This window comes from Sciurus vulgaris, assembly GCF_902686455.1.
Source record: "Sciurus vulgaris genome assembly, chromosome: 12".
In the NCBI taxonomy this organism is placed as follows: domain Eukaryota; kingdom Metazoa; phylum Chordata; class Mammalia; order Rodentia; family Sciuridae; genus Sciurus; species Sciurus vulgaris.
In genome coordinates this window covers 108,249,469-108,270,033 of record NC_136473.1, presented here as the reverse complement: position 1 = coordinate 108,270,033, position 20,565 = coordinate 108,249,469, and the positions used below count along the sequence as shown (strand labels likewise).

At 47.0% G+C, this 20,565-nt stretch overlaps 1 protein-coding gene across 1 annotated transcript in view; it reads left to right on the top strand.

Moving 5' to 3' along the window:
- The window catches only part of DNM3 (dynamin 3), a 449,604-nt gene that overhangs the window by 203,101 nt on the left and 225,938 nt on the right, over positions 1 to 20,565 (top strand). Inside the window, 1 exon segment of the mRNA XM_079106450.1 lies at positions 19,633 to 19,746. Coding sequence (XP_078962576.1) covers positions 19,633 to 19,746 — 114 coding nt within the window.

Below are 20,565 nucleotides of genomic sequence, written 5' to 3'. Positions count from 1 at the left end.
TGCGCTCTGCCTGCCAGCCTGCAGTGTCTGGCTCCGCCCCTTGCCAGCCACAGGAAAGCTGCTTGGCACCTCTGTGCCCTGCTTCTTTACTGCAGAAGAGATGTGGCGATAGTGTCTGAGTCTTAGGGCTGTTGTGAGGATGGAACCCCTTTGGTTATGAAGGCACAGGGACCCATGCAGTGCATTCATCGTCACCGTCGTCATCGTCATCATCCAAAGGAGCGAATGTATGAGCAGGGTCATACACAGGCTTTGCAATGCTTCATCATACAGTAATCTCAGTTGTAAGTGGGTAATGATCATGGCCGCTCGCCTTCCATAAACGCTTGCGCTGTGGCTCGCTGCTGCCCGGGGTTCCACACCCTCCCTATGAAATCACTCCATGGTTTCTCCTGCTTTGCTAGTGACGTAACCGACGCTTAGTGAAGCCAAGCAGTTCACCCTGGGTGTCTCAGTGGGGAGGTGGCAGGGTTCCGGCCCAGTCCCGGTCCAGCTGAGTTCTGAACCCCGGGTGTGTACTGAGGTCGTCTGCGCCCTTCCTCTCCTGCTGCTTTTTGTGCAGCAACACACTGTTTGATGACCGTGCTAACACGTGTGAATGTCGGCTAGACTGTTTTCTTTCATTGCCCTTCTTTTATAAAAATGCCTTTGGCATTTATAGATCACTCCTTCTTTTAGTTGAAGATTAAAATCTTGTCATATTCCGGTGAGCTTTATTTCAATTTCAGTCGATATTTGATACATCTGGAAGGATGTTTCATCTTTTCATATCCTGCTTTCCCATCCAATCAGACAGCTGTTCATTCCATTTATTATGATTTCCTAGGTGTTCACCTAACTTTCTTAAATTCATATTTCTTGTTTAAATATAAAATAACTAGAAACACCCTTATGTTGTAATTACAAATTGAATGTCTTTTTCATATGTTTTCTAACTACTTATTGCTATATGAAAACTATTGATTTTAGGAATTTGTATCAGTGGAATTTATTGGATTTTTTTAGTAGTTTTCTATGTGATTATAATTATTTTTCTGAACTCTTGGCATAGTTGTATCTTCTATTTCCACTTTCACATATTATTCCTTTTGGGTCAGTATAAAATGGATTTTTGTAGTTGTTTTTTATTTCAATGAGAATGTTTTTACCCTAGTTTTGATGTTGGGTTTTGAGTTAAAATGTATTTGTTGTGATAAAGATGTTCTTCACAGGAGACCCCCGTTGCTTGAACAAAGTTCATTGACATGTTCTCGGTCTTACATACTGAGCAGACTGAAATTCGTTGTCATATTTATTAACCGTCCTTGCTCTTCTGGCATAAGCCCTCTTTGGCTATTGGCAGTAAATGTTTTGCCATTGAATGAATTTTCTAATTGTTCAAGTTCAATTAGAAAAGTTCATTTACTTTGCCCTTGAAATGAATTTTTTCTTTGTAAATAAAAGAATAAGGGCTGGGGATATAGCTCAGTCGGTAGAGTGCTTGCCTTGCAAGCACAAGGCCCTGGGTTCAATCCCCAGAACCGCAAAAAAAAAAAAAAAAAAAAAAAAGAATAAGTGTGGAATGCGCATAGTGGGCACTTTATGCCCGATTATCTATCTCCGTTTGCTGGACAGGACAGGGCTGGCTGGCTTGCTGCGGGGAGTAAGCGTTGAATGGAGGCCCTGAGAAGACTGAAACCCAGGGTGGTGTCCAGCGGAGCAAATAGGAAGCAGGAGGCCTTTCTGGTGCTGGGTCACCAGGGCACAGGCAGACTCCTCCACAGGAGGGCCAGTTTCTCTATTATCCTCAGAGGACCCAGGTCCTTTCAATTTAGCAGTGTGTGGGATTGACAAAGGACAAATTATAAGGCCTTATTGACTATAAAGGTGCTATGGGATCTCTTTCAGGGGTGATGTCCATATTCTGTACCAGAAGGTCCTTCCGAAAGGATGCCACTAGTTTATTACCACAGTGAAAATAAATGTCATTTGGAGCTGAGACATTCTTATATTTATCTCCTGTAGAGCTCTTTTATTCATTTTGTTTATTGCTGCCCATATTGAAATCAAATCCATAGATCACGAATATGTCCCAAATTCACCATGACCAAGGCAAATTGCAGTTTCTGTCCCTGGAGCACGAATTGTTTTGTACCCAGGAAAATAACATCATAGAAACTTCTCCTGAGTCAGAATGTTTAACTTAGAATGCTCAAAACAGAGACATCTTTATATATCCTTAATGTTTTAATGAGAATCCTGCAGTCGGTGTTCACAGAGAAGAAAGCTCATGCTGAGCATCCCAGCCAGGCGTGGGATCCGGAGGTTAGTGCTGTGGACTTAACTTAGCTGGGGTCCAGTGCTCTGTGCTACGTCAGGGTCAAGGTCCCTAAAATATCAGTGCACTGATGCTGGCATTAGTGTAAGTTGTTTGGACACTTTGTCATAAATTTTAAAGTGTTGTTCCTACTTGGATAATCCTGTTTGAGAGCAATGCAATTTTTTACCCTCAGATAAGGTATGTATATTCTAATCTTAGGGCTTTTGATGCCCCAGAGATGCTCTACATGGCAGCTTAAAATCCTGTTTGCTATAATCCCCACCCCTGTGTGGAGGCCCTTCTTCTCTCCTTGCCCCAGATATACAAGTCCCTCATAGTTTCTATGGAATCATTTTTACTTTCTCTTAGGAGTAGTTTGTAAGACTTTTTTTTTTTTTTTTTTTTTGAGTAGTCCAGCAAGATTTTTTATTTAATTGGAATAGTCTTCATAGAGTGAAAGAGATAATGCTGTTCTCGAATTTATCTGAAACATTCAAAGTGGCTTATTTGCCTGAACGTATGTATTGCCCAATTATACAAGTACAAAAAATAAAAACTTAAAGATAATCTTTAGAACAAAATGTGAACATGTAGAGCTTTAGCTGGACTAAGGAATGAATCCCTAAAGTTACTGCAAAAATTATCCCTAAAGTTACTAGGAAATGTCTTTGACTCAGCAACCAGACCCTTCCCCACCACAGGGAATTCCATTAGCTGAATTCTACAGGATGAATGTTTCCCATCCAGGAAATGAGTGTCCTGGTTTCATAATCGAGTCTCAGTTCCTTGAAGCTTTGTGCTGTGCTCCTTCTTACCAAATAGTTGGCTGGAGTTTGTGCCCTGGTTCCCAGTGAGGTTATTTACACACAGCCTGTGATGGATGATGGATGGCCCCCGTGAGCAGAGTATTCCATGTGCTGCCATTTGTACTGCCTGGAAGGATGGAGAAATCCTTTGAAAACAGTGCACATAGCTATGAGCTTGAGAAATACAAATATCGAGACTAAATACAGCCATCATCATAACTTGAATTATTTTTAATGCCTATGATTACTCTTGTTTGCAATATAATTCTTTAACCGTGGGGTTCTATCCTCTCCAGCCACTTTTGTAAGTGTTCATTTGAGTCTCTAATGACTCACATCTTTTATGAAAAAGCACAATCATAACTAGAACATCAGTTTAACAGCAAATCATTTTCTTGCCTCCTGCCCCAGTTTACTAAAAATGATCTTCTTAATTAAGGTAAGGAATTTTTAGTGTACATTTGTGTCTCGTTTTTTTATCTCCTTCTTCTAAAGTCTTTTCCTTTTCCGGCACTCTGGTCTTCCTGTTGACCCGCTGGAAAGTAGGAGGGGACCGGGAAAGGAGGATTTGTTTTCGAGAACCCGACTATCTACAAATGACTTCCTCTTGCTGGGTACAGCCCCTTGCAGGGTTTCGTTTTCAAATGCTTGGTGCAAGTCCGTGTCCTGGAGGAAGACCCATGTCATCTTTCACCCGTCCTGTGCACAGAGCCGACCACGGTCAGAATATTCTCTCCCATCACTTCTGGAATTTCTTCCTGAAGGTCATAATTCATGTCACTGATTTCCGGTGCATGCGGAGTCAGGTTTTAGAAATACGAGACAATTTTAAAATTACAGATGCAAAGCTTAGCTGTTGGAGCCAACATCTGCAACTAGTTTAGGGGATTAACAAAATAGCTGCTCTGGATGACAGATATTTACCAGGGCCTCTCCATTTCCCAGAGAAATCAGAATGCCTGTTACTTATGTGTTCTTCAGCCTTCGGTGGAAACCAAAACTTCATCTGCTACATGCTTTGTTCGGTTTCCTCATGGAGTCTCTTGAGTTACAGCCAATTTTCAATTAACAATGATTAAGGAGGTCAGGAAGGATATGGATGATTAAAATCCTCAAGAAATTGAAAGACTGACTTTAACCAGAAGTTCCAACACTCTCCCCTAAAAGGCTTTTGCTAAAATCACAGATGAGGGGAACATCTGATGCATTTTGCTTTGTTTTGATACAAACAAAGACATCAACGTGGTACTCCTTGGCTTCAATCATTCAGAAACGTTTCTCCAGTTTCGGGGTGAAGTCCAGTTTTTTAACATCCGCTGCCCCCCCTTCCCTGACTGCTTCCTGTTCCTTCCCGTGTCCCAGAACTCCTGGGTTCTGTGCTCCAGCAGCTTCTTCAGTGGTGCAAGCCTTTTCCCGGCTGGGATTCTTCTTCTTTTTTTTTTTTTTTTTTAATTGCTCTTTATTTTTTTGCAGTACTGGGGATGGAATCGAGGGCTTCACATATGCTGGGCATGTGCTCTGCCGCTGCACTACACTCCTTCACCCTTTATATTTATTTGATTTTGTCACAAAGTTGCCGACACTGGCTTGGAACTCACGGTCCTCCTGCCTCAGCCTCCTGAGTTGCTGGGATTGCAAGCGTGGGCCTCTGTGCCCGGCCTCCGCTGGATTTTCGTGTGCTCCTTTCTGGAGTGCTTGTTTCTGTTTTTACCTGAACAGCATCTGAGTCAGTGTCTCATTTGAAACGGCAAATCTTCAGGGGTCCTTTCCCGACGTCTGTACTATTGGCAGCCCTCCCCCGAGTTCCCACGGGATCCTGTGCCTTCTTCACCCCGGTCTTAGGTAGCTCCTCGCGTCGTGTCCATCTCCCTTGCACTTTCTGCGTGCTCTGTTAGATCAGGACCAGCAGTGCCACTTCCACCGCTCTGTTCTCGACGCCTCACGCAGAATCTGCTCATAACGAATATCCAACACATAACTGTTGAATGAGTAAGTGAGTAAGGATTTTAAAATCTGGACTGAACTGGCCTGATGTAAAATCTGGAATTAAATGGAATTAATGTCTGTAAAATGACGGCAATGCAGCATGGACCAGGGAAGGTCTAGAATGCCATAGAACTGCTGATTAGTTCTCACCATTGTTCTTTCATCCAGAGGAAACAAATTGATTTTTGAAATTAATTGTTACCCACAGTCGTCATTTTAAGCTTGCTTATGGTGACTGAGTTTCCCGCCAAAACAGGTCACTCCAGGGGTCATTGCTCCGAAAATGTGGCTCTGCATCTAGTAAATTCCAATGTTCAGTGAAACCAGTTTAAGCCTGATCATCAGTTAGAATGCATCGTATCTGAACTCCAGCCAGTGCTCCCTCGTTTTAGCTGGGAGGGCTGGCCCCCACTCAGACATAGTGACATGCCATGTACCTGCTGCACCTTCACCAGTGACCCTTGGTGTCGCTATGCTCCTGGTCTAGAACCATCGCACCGACAAGCCTGTGGCCAACCCTGTGCACTAGGGAAGATATTAGGATTCCAAAGGAGCATGAAGCAGAGTTGGCCTTTGCTCGACAATGATATCTGTGATTTACTGAGCATTCACCAGATGCCGGGCACTTTACTGAGTACTTCATGTACATCCATTACACTGTCTGCTCAGAACATCTATTTGAAGACAGGATTATTAGTTCCAATTCTCAGATAAAAAAAAAATAAGCTTGGCTAGTTGACATAATTTCCCCAAGTTCACTGAGCAAGGAAATGGCAGACACAGAAGGGTCATGCTTCCAGCCAGCTGAGTAGGGCCTAGCACACAGGCTTGCAAGTAAGTTAGAACAAGATGATATAGGAGCAGAGAGCAGCGGACGCTGAGTGCAGGGAGGGAAGGCCACACAGGCCCCTGGAACACCTTTATAATTCCTGAAAATAGCATCACTGAAGGCGTCTACATGCCCCAGAAACTGCTAGCCATGTTGACATCGTTCTCCAGAGTGTTTTATTTTTAATACTCATGGTCATAACAACAGCTCAAGAGTGTGTCTTGTTCAGGGTGCTAGGTGCTTTGCCCTTCAAAATCCCCTTGCAGGGTACACACCATTCTCTCCGTTTCGATGAATAACATTAAAGATCACTAATATGTATTAAGAATGTCTTCCACACGCTTGACGTTTGTTATTTCTTTAACCTCGCGTTGTTCTTGTAGTCTGGAGAGCAGCATTTCTGTGAGGGGCACAGAGAGGTTCAGTAGCCTGCCCCAGGTGACGTATCCAGCATGTGAACCCAGGCAGGCCTGCCCTGGAGCCGGGCAGCCACACTGCTGGCTTCCCACAAACAGGCCCAGGGGCTTCGGGTTTCCCCAAGCCTGGTGTGGAGCTGGGAGTCAGCTGCGAAGTCCTGGCCTTGTGCAGGTTGGAATTTCAAATCTGAGTTGCTCGTCAGAGCATCTCTGGCCCTGAACCTCTGCAGGCTTCCTGTTTCCTCACGGGGGCAATTTAAGAAAATGTAATGAATTCCCACGGGTTGAAGATCCGCTTTTATTTGATGAGAAAGCAGATGGATAGCAATGTCTCTCTTTTGGTTTTTGAATAGGGAGGTTAAGAGCCTCGACTTGGAACCCAAGAAGCGTTCGGTCCCCACTTAGTCGTTGGAAGAGTTCATCATAAAATTCAGTGTCTCTGTGCCTCACAGCGTGAAGGCAGAATCAGAAGAACAGCTGCACGCACCTCCGGGTCATTGGCAAGACTAGTGAGGTGACCCCTGTAAAGTGTACTGTTCACAGCAAATATTAAGAGTTAGCAGTCTTTTTTATTATAATTAATAAAGTTGTCCTTTTGAATTCCTAAAATTTTATCACAAAACTTTTAAACTGAGTCAGTGGCTCTCTTGGTTCCTCTAATAATACTCACGTGTGAAGTGGTGCCCTGGGTATGAACTACTCACTCACAGAATGTGGGGTACTTACTGAGTGTGCAGTTGGATGAGTAAGCGGGGAATAGATTTCCCTAGCAAAGGAATTGTTTTGTTGAGATGTGGAATGAAGACAAAATTAAGCTCTAAAACTGGTGAATTTTATTTTAATTTTTATCCCAACCACATGGTAGGCCAGCTAATGATTTCTTTAACTGCCCTCTCTGTCAGGTATTGTCCCATTTAATTTTTACAACAATTCTACAAGGATACCTACTCTTACTACCTCTTTCCCTCCTCACAATCGAGAAACAGATGCACTCAGGGAAACTCAGCAAGTCCATGCTTTGTTAACATTTACCTCCTTGGTATCAAATATTTGCACTGAAAAAAGTATCCAGAGCTTTTACAAAAAGTCATACAGTGCATCCTGTGTCGTGCGGAGACACCTGGGAATGATCTGCTTTGTGGTGTTAATCACATTTTAATTCCCTAATAGATCTATGTCAATCAAAAATAATTTCATGGTATCTTTTCTTCTTCACTAGTTCTATGTCAAATATGGCAAATACTACAGCCTTCTGGAGGGATTTTGGCATTATTTGCCTATTTGATTTCCCGTGGTTTAGATCCAGGCCAGACAGTCCTCTGGGGGTAGAGTGGCAGATAAGACGATACGTTCTTGCTCTCAAGATGCTGAAATTCTAGTTGTGTTAAGACAGGAAACAGACAACAGAAAGACACGTGAGCAAGAAAAAAATTGTCTGCTTTTGGATGCAGAGAATGAATGCAGGCTGATGTGAGCAGAGTGGAGGTGAGGGGCACATTGGGCCCCTGGGGAGGGAGCAGGTAGATGTGTTCAGAACAAGACCCAGTGGTGGTCAGGAAGCCAGCCTGAGGGAAGAGCTGTGGGTGTGGAGACTGAAGAGAGTCTGGTGCAGCGCAGCACAGGGTCAGAGGAGAGGAGGGAGGCCAGGCGGAGTCCTCGGGACCCTCGAGATCTAGTGACTCCTTTCCCCTCTTCCAGGCTCCTGTAAGCTTCTCTCCTTGCCAGGATCTCTAGGACTGTACATATGTAGGCGTCTGCCAAGAGAACAGATGGAATAAGACAGCTCCTTCCTCCTCCATTTAATCCTATACAAATGGCGCCCACCATCAGCGCTCTTCCTGTTTCCCTCCAGCAGGAGGCACTGTTGTCCCCATTTAGGCCTATGTGATCTGGTGCCCCCGGCATCTCTGGCCCCAGGTCCTCATTGTGGCTCAGGCGGCAGGCTTCCTTGCCAGGCCTGCCTTAGGATTGTGGTACTTGTTCCCTCCTGCTGGAATTGTTCCCCACCTCCCTCTCCACCCCACCCCAATAATATCTACCTGGTCTCTTTAGGTCTCTACTGAAACAGGACTTTATCAGAGGAAATTTCTGGTCGAATGAAAAATCCTCCTCCCCCCACCAACTGCGGCACTCTCGATCCCACTTAACTTTAATTATGTTTAGTGTCTGTTTCTGACTTCCACACCCACCCCAACCCACCCCCACCATGTGGACATAAGTTCTAGCATCTGGAGACGCATAGCAGGTACTCTACATAGTGAGCAGTATCCGCCTGTCTCCTCATGGACACGTGGATGGATGGCTCTTCTGTCTCTAGCTGAGTCTAGACTCAGCTTGTCTTTGGCTCTGGAAAATTAGCACTTGTTTCATAAATAAATTTTTAATACTGTATATTAAAGATTAATTCTTGGAGGTTGGACCGTTTTTGTCAGATGGTGGGGGACATTCACCTTAGGTTTTTTTTTTTTTTTTTTTGGTACCAGGGATTGAACCCAGGGGTGCTTAACCACTGAGCCACATCCCCAGTTCAATTGTGTCTTTTATTTAGAGACAGGGTCTCACTGAGTTGCTTAGGGCCTCACTGAGTTGCTTAGGGCCTTGCTAAGTTGCTGGGGCTGGCTTTGAACTCGTGATCCTTCTAGTTCAGCCTCCTGAGCCGCTGGGATTATAGGCCAGCCTGCACTGCCAAAATCCACAGACCTGGCTCACCTTCACATTTTTAATATGAGAATGTGTTGTTCTTGCGAAAAGAGGACAGGGCATTGCAGGAATCCCAAGACTCCTCTAGTTGTTTAAATTGTCTTGGTGGGTGTCTGCCTGCACCGGTGGTCCTGAGAACGCACTTTGGGAAGCCCCGTGTTAACTGTGTCCCCTGCTTCCAGGTCTTCCTGAGGCCTGTGCCCTCTTTTTTACAGCAGTGGAATGGTGATGTTTTCCTCAATCGGTACATGGCTTTTATATTTGGTTCTTGTGACTTGGAGTCCCACGAGTATCATCTTTGGTCTTTCTTTGGAAGCCACAGAGTGGAGTGAAGGGAGGAGGAAGAGGTTGTTCCTGGGAATATGGCTTTTCGTTCCATGTCCTCATAATTACTAGCAGGAACGTCCTCAGAAATGCTGAAGAGGGAGTTCTGAGAAGCAAGGCAGGGAGGTGAGAGGCCATCTCTGCCCTGCAGGACAGACAGAGGTGTACAGACAGCTAGTCAGAGTAAGAGACTGGTGCCCAAGAGGGGCAGTGGTGAGGCCCTTGTGACCCGGGGCTGGGGGACGGAGTAGCCAGGCTGACTGGTTTTGCCCAAGCAGGAATCCCTGCTCACCGATGGCTGACGTCCCCCCAGCCTGCACTGCCAAAATCCACAGACCCATCAGTCACCCAAACCGTGAGGAAGCAACTTGCCTGATTCCCTTACGTCAGAACAGGTTCAAAGCCGGTTTTCCACTTCGGACCTGTGAATACATTTTTCCATAGAAAACATTTATTAACAGCCGAGTATGTTGAGCATTTCCTTAGTAACACCATTAGTACTCTGCTTCAGAGGAGCTGTAGGATGAGTAGATCTTTCTAGACTCTCCTAGAAACCCAAAACCTGGAAATGTGTTGGCAAGCCTTGTTGGACATTGATAAATTGATTTATGGGTTTAGCCTGAATGATTGGCAGCACATCTTGTTGCTTGCCTTTAGGGGCCTAAATTTCCAGGAACTTCTTTAAAACAGACCCTCTGTTTTATATATGTTTTATTTATTGGCAGTTGGTGCTTTTCTTTTGGAAGAATTTGTTTTTAATCTGGAAGAGATTTTGGAAAAGAATTGATTCACTGTCTGAAATCAGAGCAGCAGGGGAAACTTCAGCTCTGTTCCCCTCATGGTCAGGACGCAGAAATGAGCCCTGGAGGGCTGCTCAGCCAGCTTGCGGGGGTAGGACACAGGGTGGCCCTGATGCTCGGTGCTTCTCAGCAGCTGTGTCTGCTGTCCACTGCTCCTGCGCTCTCAGCACCCAGCCCTGCGCCGCCTCCCCCGCACGCTGGTTCCCGCCAGCCAGCCAGGCCACACAGCTTTTCCTCAAGGCTCAGCGCTGGTCCTCTTCTCTTCTTACCCAAGCCCTCCTTTTAAGTCACTCCCCATCAGCGATTCACAGACGTGTGTCTGATCTAGACTGCTGTAGAGCCACTGTCTGCCCTCAGGTTCCCTTGGACACGTCCAGGCTGGACTCTGGACTTGAACCCTCCTAAGCGTGGCACTGCGTCTCTGTGCACAGGCCGGCATGAGCCGTCTGTTTCAGGACCTCAGACGTCAGGAGTCATCTTGACGCCTGCAGTTTATTACCCTCATGCTGACTTCTCTTCCTGAATGGTCCCCGGGTCCATCGGCTCCGCCACGTGTGCCTTTCCTCTGCTCCCATCCCAGCTGTCACCAGGCGAAGGTTGGGACTCTGCCACAGCCACCATCGGATCTCCCTGGATCCTTTCCCCTCTTTCCAATCTCTTCACCAAACCAGAGCTGGCAGAGCTTTTCCTGGTGCAGATCTTAGCTGCTGCCCTACTTTAAACCCTTCAAAGGCTTCCCATCCCTCCCAGGGCAAAGACCAAATTTCTTGGCATAGGTGACCCGGCCAGGCCTGGTTTGCCTCCCCTCCAGACTGGTCTTGCCCGAGGCTCATTTTGAGCCTGGTCACACTGTGCCAACCCCCATCCCCAAAGCTCTCCCAGCACCCTCTGTACCGCTTCCCATGACCTGAGCGGTTCTGTGGCAGCAGCAAGGTGGATCGACGTGAGTTTACACGTCTCTGTGTGAGCCTTTGTTTAGTGTCTCTTCTCCCTTGATCTGTAAGCTCCATGGAGGCTGTGTCTGGTTTTGGTTTATTCTTGTGTTGCCAGTGTGTGCATACACACACGCACACACACACACATGCATATATATGTATACATGTATGCATTTATACATATATGTGCATATATAGTCAACACCATTTATATATGGTGCTAATTTTCTATTAAACTAATTTTTAGTTTCCTCTGTCTGTCTGTCTCTCTGTCCCAGAGAAGCTATCTGGATTATTTTTCAGGGAAATATACAAATTTTTATCCAGGCTTTGGTGACTGTGGGGTATATTTTCCTCTGTGTATGTGTATTATTGTCCTTGAATGTGAGAAATAGATGACGGGCTTAGCTCTCATTCTGTTTTGTATCACTTGCAATCTCTTCCACATGGAGGGCCCTTTGACTTCAAAGGAGGCTCTGCACATGGAAAAGATACAGGAGAAAAAGTGGAGAAAGAAAAAAAAAAAGGCGAGCCCTGATTTTCCTCATGGTTAGTGGCCTGGATCTTGTTGAGGCTGAGGTGAGTAGACGCTGAGAAGGAACAGCTCCCTCCGTGCACTCCGCAGAAAGCTGTGCATCTGGCAGGAAGAAGGCGTCAGCCGGCAGTTGAGCGAATCCTGGGACACAGTGAGAGAGGGAAGAAATCGTTTGGTGATAATCTTGAGAAATGAGATAGTACAAAAGCCTTGTGAGCCACAGAGGCATGAAACCTGCCACCTGCCTTCCCTACGCAAGCAAGGGCTGGTGTTCTGGAAGAGACTCGGCAGGAAGGGCATCGGAGTCTCCATGGGCCTTAGCGGTGGTCCTCCGAGGTCCTCCGAGTCTGGAAAACGTGGGCAGGGATGCCTTGGTTACTCGGAAACAGCAACTTGGAGTTCTAACTCACAAAACATCGTGGCTACCGTTAAACTTGTACCAGTATTATTACAGGTTCGATTTCTTATGAAGAAGTCAGAAAGTTATCTTTTCGGCAGCAGATTTGATATGAATATTCAATATCGCTTCCTTATTTTCAATCAGCTTTTATCGCACACAGTTGTCCTGGTTTCAGTCAGCCAAATGTGTTCCTTGTTTAAAACAGTCCAGCCTCCTCCATCATGGTGAGGGCCTACAGCCTGCTCCAGAGTTACTCCTTTCGTTCCCCATCAGCTGGGCACTCATCTGCCTCAGTTTTCTAACACTGTGGTTCACTGCACGTTACAGGAGGTCTCAAGAAACTGCCTATTTTAAACAAGCAATTATATGGTGCCAGCTTGGTTTTTAATAACAGTATTATAGGAAGGTAGGGGAAAGGACAGGGAATTGAAAAAATACGACTTTGTATCTTGCCACCGACTTTCAGTCATGGTAAACATTTTCATACTCTTACAGTCTTTTTTTCCCCCCTACTCTTCCATTAACAAATATAACTGAAATAGTACCATGCATAATAACCACAGGTACTGATCTAAGTCCTTTCCACATTTTAACTCACGATTCTCACAGCAGCTGTTACAGGTTTTATTATTATCTCAAGTTACAAATGAAGAAATAGTGGAAAGGGAGAGTGCGTGACCCTCAGTGTCGCCCAGGTAGCCAGTGCGGAGTGAGGAGACACTCCCAGTCGACTCCAGCACACCTGGCAAAGATGCTCTTCTCACGTCCTGTGTTGGGTATTTTTGCTGACCTTAACCTTGTGGGATTGTAGCATGACCCGTTCACCAGCTTTGAGGTTCGACAAACAAGTCGTTCCAGTGGCTTGCTATTAGAAACCAAACTGAATCCAGCATCCTTATATGTGGGTTGTGGGCTGGAGCCCCCACCAGGGAGATTTTATTTCATTCAAATCCCCAGAGGCTGAATTCTCCCAGGGTGCTTGGCCCGGTGGAGCAAAATGGCAGCCAGCGTGAGAGCTCCCCGGAGGAGGCCTGCAGCTACTCACTCATGGGCTTGGCTGTCAGGCAGGAACCTGGTCTCCATGTCCTCTTCTGTCCCATAAGGAAAACAGCACCTCCCTCACAGGACCATCACAGGGACGGAAAGACTGTGTGTGGCATTCGTAGCACAATGCCTGGCACAGAGTAAATGCAGCTACCCTGTTACCCCTGAATCCCTAGAAAAGGAATCAAATTACACCCTTAGCCTTGCCTCCTCTGGATACTTTTGAGACTGTTTTCCTGGGAAGTTAAAGCCGTGAAGGAGAATCCAAACACGCAGATGTCACCTAGCCAGACTCTTAGCAGAAGTCAAAGATTTTACCGTGTCTGGAAAAAAAGCAAAGCATCTCTTCAAACACGTGATCGTTTAGCATCTTCATCTGAGGGTTCCTCAAACCTTTCTGTTTGCTTTCACCTTATTTTCTCACTTGCACTCCACCTTTTCCCCAGTCATAAAATTAACTTGTTGGATGTGAAACATCATTATTTACATTATATCAAGTCACTGATAAGACACAGCTGGACACGGCAGCCCTCACCTGGAATCGCCAGGTCAACGCCTCTGGTACAGTGCCTGGTCCATTGCAGGCACTTAGGAAATGCTGGCCAGCTGACTCACCAGGTACTGTGGGTGAGAAGGACTTTCACACGCTCACAGAGAGGAACGTGTCCCTGGCAACCACAGGCTGATGCCCCTGTCCTCGTGGGCGAGATTGTGGGAGACGATGCCCCTGGACGGCACTTCCCTGTGTGTCTGCACCTTCCGGTCTGTATAGGCACGTGTTTCCACTTGGGGTGGGGTGAGTGAGGAGTGATGAGAGGGCCCCTCTGTCCCCCAGCCCCGGTGGTTTTCCTCAGCCTCCTGCTTGTGATTCCCTTGGATGTCACTGCCCATCTGCTGGCCGGCCCCTTTCGGGGAGGAGACCAGGAATCTCTCAGTCCTGCTCCTTTCTTCTTGAAGTCACTCCTCCAAAGCTAGCTAAGGCTCCTCTGCGCATCCGCTAGGACCATTAGTGGACGGAAGGCTCTGAAAAAGGCCGGAGAGCACATTGGTCAAGTCCACCCTGAGGCCAGTCAGGACTGAGGTTAAACGTTCGACCCTAATTTCTTGTTTCAAATGATGTTCAGCCAGGTTGTTTCTGTTGCCCATCAGAGATTATGCAATGCTCAGATGACATAATTTATTTAAAAAATCATATCACAAAATGTCAACAAAAGAGACATGTGAATATAAACCCCTTCTGACTATGAAGTTCCCAGGAATTAAAATCCAAAGATCATAATTGCAAAGGAGTTGGCAGGGTCTCAGCCCTTGAGGAACATCAGAGGACGTCGTCCGCAGGACCTGTGCTCCTGACAGCGGCAGCCAGGGAGGGTCTCTTGTCCACGTGGCACTGGGATTCCGTCAGCAGCTGCCCTGAACTGGCCTGCAGAACACGTTCCTTCTGGGCTTGTGATGTGGAAATAGTCGCTGGTTCCTTGCTGCATTAGCCAGATTCTCAGCACTGTACCAGAATGCCTGAGGCAGTTCATGTAGAAAAAGTTGGTCTCGTGATTCTGATGGTTCCAGCCCAGGATGGATGAGCCCCACACTGGGTTTTCTGGTGAGGGGACATATGATGAGAGCACATGCGGAGCCCGTCATCTGCTTCACGAGCCAGGAAGCAACAGAGGAGAGGACGAGGCTGGGGTCCCACATTCTCCGTCAAGTGCCCTCCCTCTGCGATCCAAGGACCTCCCACCAGGCCCCACCACCTCCCAGTGGTGCCACCCTGGGGACCAAGCCTTTAACACAGGCACCTTTGGAGGACACTTTTACAAACCATAGCACTTGTTTCACAAATAGAGCCAACTCTGGGACAGGAAAGGTGGTCCCAGCACTGGCTCCACAGAAGCAATGGAACAAGTTGATCCTCTGGTCTTTAGAGCAGTTGTCCCAGGCCCCATTTACGCACCTAAATCCTCAGACCTCAGCTAGCTTATGGTAGGAAAGTACTAGATCTAGTTTCACCTCTGAGGCCCACTAGCCTCCATGTAACTGAATCCTGGCCTCAAAGCATCCTGCTTGGAAAAATCTCTGTGGCCAAATTCAAGGACAGGCAGCTTGTGTGCTGAGGATGTCTTGCTTTCAGTGGTAGGTCTCACCTGGGTGACAGGCCTGGCCTGTGCCTCTGATGGACTGCAGCTCCCCAGCATTGACCCAGGTAGGCCCTTCAATGTGTGAACCGTCTTTATAGAAGCAGCTGCTCATCTATTGAGAAAATCCACGAGTAAGTTTTTATCATCTCCCAAGGTCAAACTATGAAATGGCCTCTGGTTTTCAACCTCCTCTCAGGCTGCCACAATTAAAAGCCAGCTTCATAGCTGAAAAAAAATGTGCATGTCTACCATAAGCAAGGCCAAGGTCAAAACCCCTTGCTTACAAACAAAGTTCAAGTCCTCGACCACGCTGGAACTTTTCCAAATGTATGGTTTTTCTTCCCATAATTTTATCCCTCGTCTGCGTATTAGTTTTATGATGCAATGTTCTGACCAGATATTGGAGTCTGAATTCGCCCTTAACTTACAGGTTTCTTCGAGCCCAACAAGTGTTCTTTCTCGTGGTGTGGAGAAAACTAACTAGAACAAGTGCTGGTTAGTTGCCTCCATGTGCAAGGGCCTGGGGCTGATCTTCAGCACCGAAAAAGAAATATTTATGAAGGATTTTCATTAAAAGAATTAGAGTGGATTCATGATTATCCTTAGGACCTGATAGACCTCTGCACTCCAGCAGACCTTGTGACATCGAACTTGGAGAGGGAAAGACGAGGATCATGTCTCCATATTAGGGTGCTCTTGTCCCTCCTCCTCACGGGCATCCATGGAAATGCATGCGGCCCTGACCACTGCCAGTAATCGAGATGCTGTTGTGACAAGTTTAAGAAGCTCTGATCCTTCCTTTTACAATAGAGGAAGCACACGCCACAGACAACTTCCCCTGTGACAATTGGCTTAAAGTAAGAATTAGGCAAAACTATTCCTGATGTACTTTTCCCCTTGGGGACCGAGGGAGCGAGAAACCATGAAATCAAGGTAAAACAGTGGAATGAGAGGAAAAGTCAGACCGTTAGCAGGAATGGTCAAGGTAAGGACTCAGAGGGAATCAATGCAAAGAAAACAACGGAAAGTAAGCGGGGAGATGGGAGAGACTAAATAAAGATTGAAGACAATGGAAGTCATTGGGATCAGCGGCAGGATCCCCTCACAGAGAAGGATATGACGTCAAATTCATATTCACATTTAAAATCACCAAAATCAGTCTGTCAACTTGAGGACGATAGTCACTTACAGCCTCTCAGTGAATTCTGGTTCGAGTACCTGGTGAGCAAAGCAAGCCTGTGACCTCGCTGCTCTTATTTCTCTGACTGCTTTTCAGTCTCTCGAGGGTTCTCTCTAACTGTTGGTGTCCCCAGGACTCGGGCATGCGCCTCTGCTGTTTGCTGAGAGCTTTCCTTGCCCCCATACACGTGCTGAGAGCTCCCAAGCTGCACCTTCAGCCCTAAGGACTGTTTTGCTAGCGGTCAGGCCACGGCGAGTTGCGTCTCCTGCGGGTACTTCAAATCCACCGTGGCCTGGGGCCAGTTCTTCACCAGCTCTCCTGCTTTCTGAAATGTGGTCCTCCTCCTTTATTCCTTCGGAGCTTTAGAGTGGTTGGTTCTAGAAGACGGGAGACTCAGAATCATTCTGAAACGCCTCACTGTCCAATGAAAATGAAATGTGATACATGTACGTAAGTGAAAATTTTCTGGTAGCCACATTAAAATATTAATCAGATATTTAAAATATTTTGTATTCGGTCTCAATGTTCAATGTGCATTTTTGCTGTCATGCATCTCGTTGGACGCTGGTCACTGGGCTGGTGGATGGAGGCCACCGCTGTTCTAGGAGGTCTTCCCTTCCATGGCCCCCATCTCATCCCATCCCAAGTCCTGTCGGCTGTATGTGCCGTAGACTCATCTCTCTTTAACCTCTTTAAAGCATGGCAGCTTTCGTCCTCACGCTGTGCGGGTAAAGCACAGGTGAACGCGTACCTGAGGCTGTAGCGATGGCACTTCAGGGACTCACTGACGGATCCACGGCTTTCACCCAGCCCTCCCCCAGCCCCCACTTCCTCCCTCCACACATTTCTGCTCGAGTGGCTCCTTCATGTTTTGTTCTTATTTTGTCCTCTGTGGAAAGCAAAGAGCGGACTCCATGTCCCGAGAAACTCTGCGCCTCTTCCAGGCTCTTGGGCCTCACCTCCTGGAGGCAGGTCCGTCGCCTTCCCACCTGGTGCAGGTGTGTCTTCGACAGCTTTTGTGCTGCTGTGAGTAAATGCTCTGAGCAGCACGATTGCAGAGGAGGAAAGGTGTATTTGAGGGCTCCTGGTGTCAGAGGTACTAGTCCACAGAAGGCCGGCTCCATTCCTCAGGGCTTGAGGTGAGGCAGAGCATCACGGCTGGAGAGTGTGGCAGAGGGAAGCAGCTCACATCATCAGGAAGCAGAGAGAGACAGAGTCTCCACTCTCCAGATACAAAATACATACCCCAAAGCCACGTCCCAATTCCCACCTCCTCCAGCCCACCCAGCACTTCAGGTACCACTCAGTGCCATCAGGGATCAACCCACTGATGAGTTAAAACTCTCACAACCCAACCGTTTCTCCTCTGAACCTTCCTGCACTGAGCTTCTGGGGGCCACCTCACATCCAAACCATAGCAGAGCGCCCTCTCCCTTTGTGCCCGGCTCTTCCTGTAGGACTGCACTGAGTTACGCCCTGCCTCCGGAGTTCTGGGAGCCTGGGCGGCGGCAGCACCGCCATCAGCTCTTCTCGCCACGACAGGTGGCAGGTTCCGGGGACTGGTTATTGGGCGTAATCCCTGGCTGCTCTTGCTGGAGCCCACCTGTGCTAGCAGCAGGTGAAACGGTGGTGGAGAACTTGGAAGACCTGTGCATCCAAAGACGCCATTGAAACGAATAGTCATCACGTCTCCCCTGAGCACTGTGATTAACACGCGACATTAAGCTCTGGCCGTGTGGGGACAACCTGGTGTGACATAGCTGGACTGTCTCCTTCCGACTGAAAATGTAGAGGGGACCGGTTGCCTTGAGGGAAGCGACGTTGTGTTAGTACGTGTCGGATGTGCTCCTGTGGTTGGTGGTCTTCAGCTCCAGCATGGGTGGGAATCCCCTTGGGAATGAGCTCAGGTGCAAATTCCTGGGCTTCATATGTATATGTCCTGGTGCATTCAGAGTGGTCGATGGCCCAGGGACCTGCACTTTTATAGAGGTAGGTCTCTTGAGATGTAGCCCTGAAATGCATCACCTTGTTCTTCCCGCGGCAGAGAGCGAGAAGGGCAGTTTTCACCCACAGAGGAAACTTCCTTAGTCTGGACCTGAGAGGGATGTCCTTTGGGGTCTTTTAAAGCAACGGAGCACCAGAGAGGACAGGTATCCAGGAGGTGCTGGAACAGCGAGTCGCGGGTGGCAGCCTGGGAGCCTGGGGGTGTGGAAGATCAGCAGAGTGCCTCGCCGACTCCACGCTTTCCCCCAGGATTGCCTTCCTCCCCCACTAGGAAACCTAATAGAAATGTAACAATAAGGTCTGATCACGAGAGTATTTCATCTTCTTTTAGGAACTGGCATTCAGTAAGTAATTTTTGACATTTCAGAATCTCTAGGATACTGAAGAGATTTTGGCGTAGGGCAGTTATTGACATTTAGAACAACAACATACAGTTCCATGCAGAATTGCATTTCTGGTTCTCTGACAGCAGAATTTACCTAGCAGAGGGTATGGCGCACCATGCCACGTGGGAAGAAATTTTAATCCCTGTGAAATGCATTTCCCTTAAACACCACTTACACTTTCCATCCAATGGGTAGTTGGTTGCTAATGTCTTAAAATCTGAAAGCTGCTTAAAGATTATTCGGAAGAGGCCACATGTTCTGTGCATGGGGAATAAGTAGAAGTTGATGAATAGACCCAACCCCACTTTCCATTGTAGTTTGCAATTCCAGCTTTCTCCTTCACTCAGCCTGTTCATGGCTGTTTAAAAGGGCTAATAATGGGTTGGCTTGTTTCTGCTTCTCACCCACTGGCTGCCAGTCTCTGCTGTGAATCCGAATGAGCTGCAAACTAGGCAGCCAAGTGAGTGGTAGGCTGCAGGGGAGAAGCACAGTGGGCACAGAGAGTCTGTCGTTCATCCCAGCAGCCACGCAGCACGAGCTGCGGCAGTGGGGCCATGAGTAGGCCTGGCGCACGTCTGCCGTGTGGCCCCACTCCATTCCCGTCTGTCTCAGTCCCTCTGTTCCCGCCATCCAGATGAGCCCGAGATTTTTATTTCATTCACTCACGGAGGAGACTTCCCTCTGGTCATCTGCACAGGAGGAAGATCAGTTCTGTCCAGGGGTCGAGTAGAGTTGAGCTTTGGAGAACAGTGCTGCTCTTACTGCCATTTCTCTCTCTTTCTAACTTCTCTGAGTCTGACCTCTGTTGACGATGTTCCGCTAAACGCCTGCGCTGGTGTCTGCCCTCCTGCAGGTGATCCGGAAGGGCTGGCTCACCATCAGCAACATCGGCATCATGAAAGGAGGCTCCAAGGGCTACTGGTTCGTGCTTACTGCAGAGAGCCTGTCATGGTACAAAGATGATGAGGTAAGCGACATTGGCGAGAGGAATGGAGTTTTCCTAGTAACGCATGTTTGACTTTCAATCAGTCGCTATTGTGATGCATACGGTTTCCAGCCCCAGAGGTTCTCTTTCAGTGAGATTTAGCTTGGCATGTTTATTTAAAGACACACTGTTTTCCCCACATAGATCTTTAATCCTGCAGTGTTTTCTCAGACTTCTTTTCCTGTTTATTTCTTTGGTGCGGTCATATCTTGCTCACGTGAAGAAACACAGCTAGGGGTCAGGAATTGGAAACTTCCTTCTTTACGATAATTTCAAGGCACTGGTACGTACGTGAAAGCAGTTTTCTTTACAATGTGTTGGAAAGATCTAAGCCAAGAGACATCTTAAGAGTGCAGTTCACACCGACGCAGAGTTGCTAAAGTATTTGGGAGCTGATGCTTTGACATCTGTCTCAAATGAAGAGATTTTGAATTTGTTCACATCACTAGTCTCTAAGTGAGTTCCTGATCACTGTTTATACACGTTTCGTTCTCTGAGAATTTGATATCTCTGTGAAAGGATAAATTATGGTAATTGTGTTCTGGCTTATGTTGAATGTTAATAATTTTGATCCTGTGACTTACTATAGAGGAGGGAAATGTCGTGTTAGCCTTACAGAACCACTAAAGTGCTTTAAAATGATACAGCTAAATTTGGGAGGGCATGAATGGAAATTATACTGTTTTGGAAATTTTAATAGCTCTGGTCTGACTGGAGAAGGTTTGGTTTTATACTGTAGCAAGTAAACATTATATAAGAATACCCTGATAGCAAAACCACATAAAGGTGAAGTTACCTCAG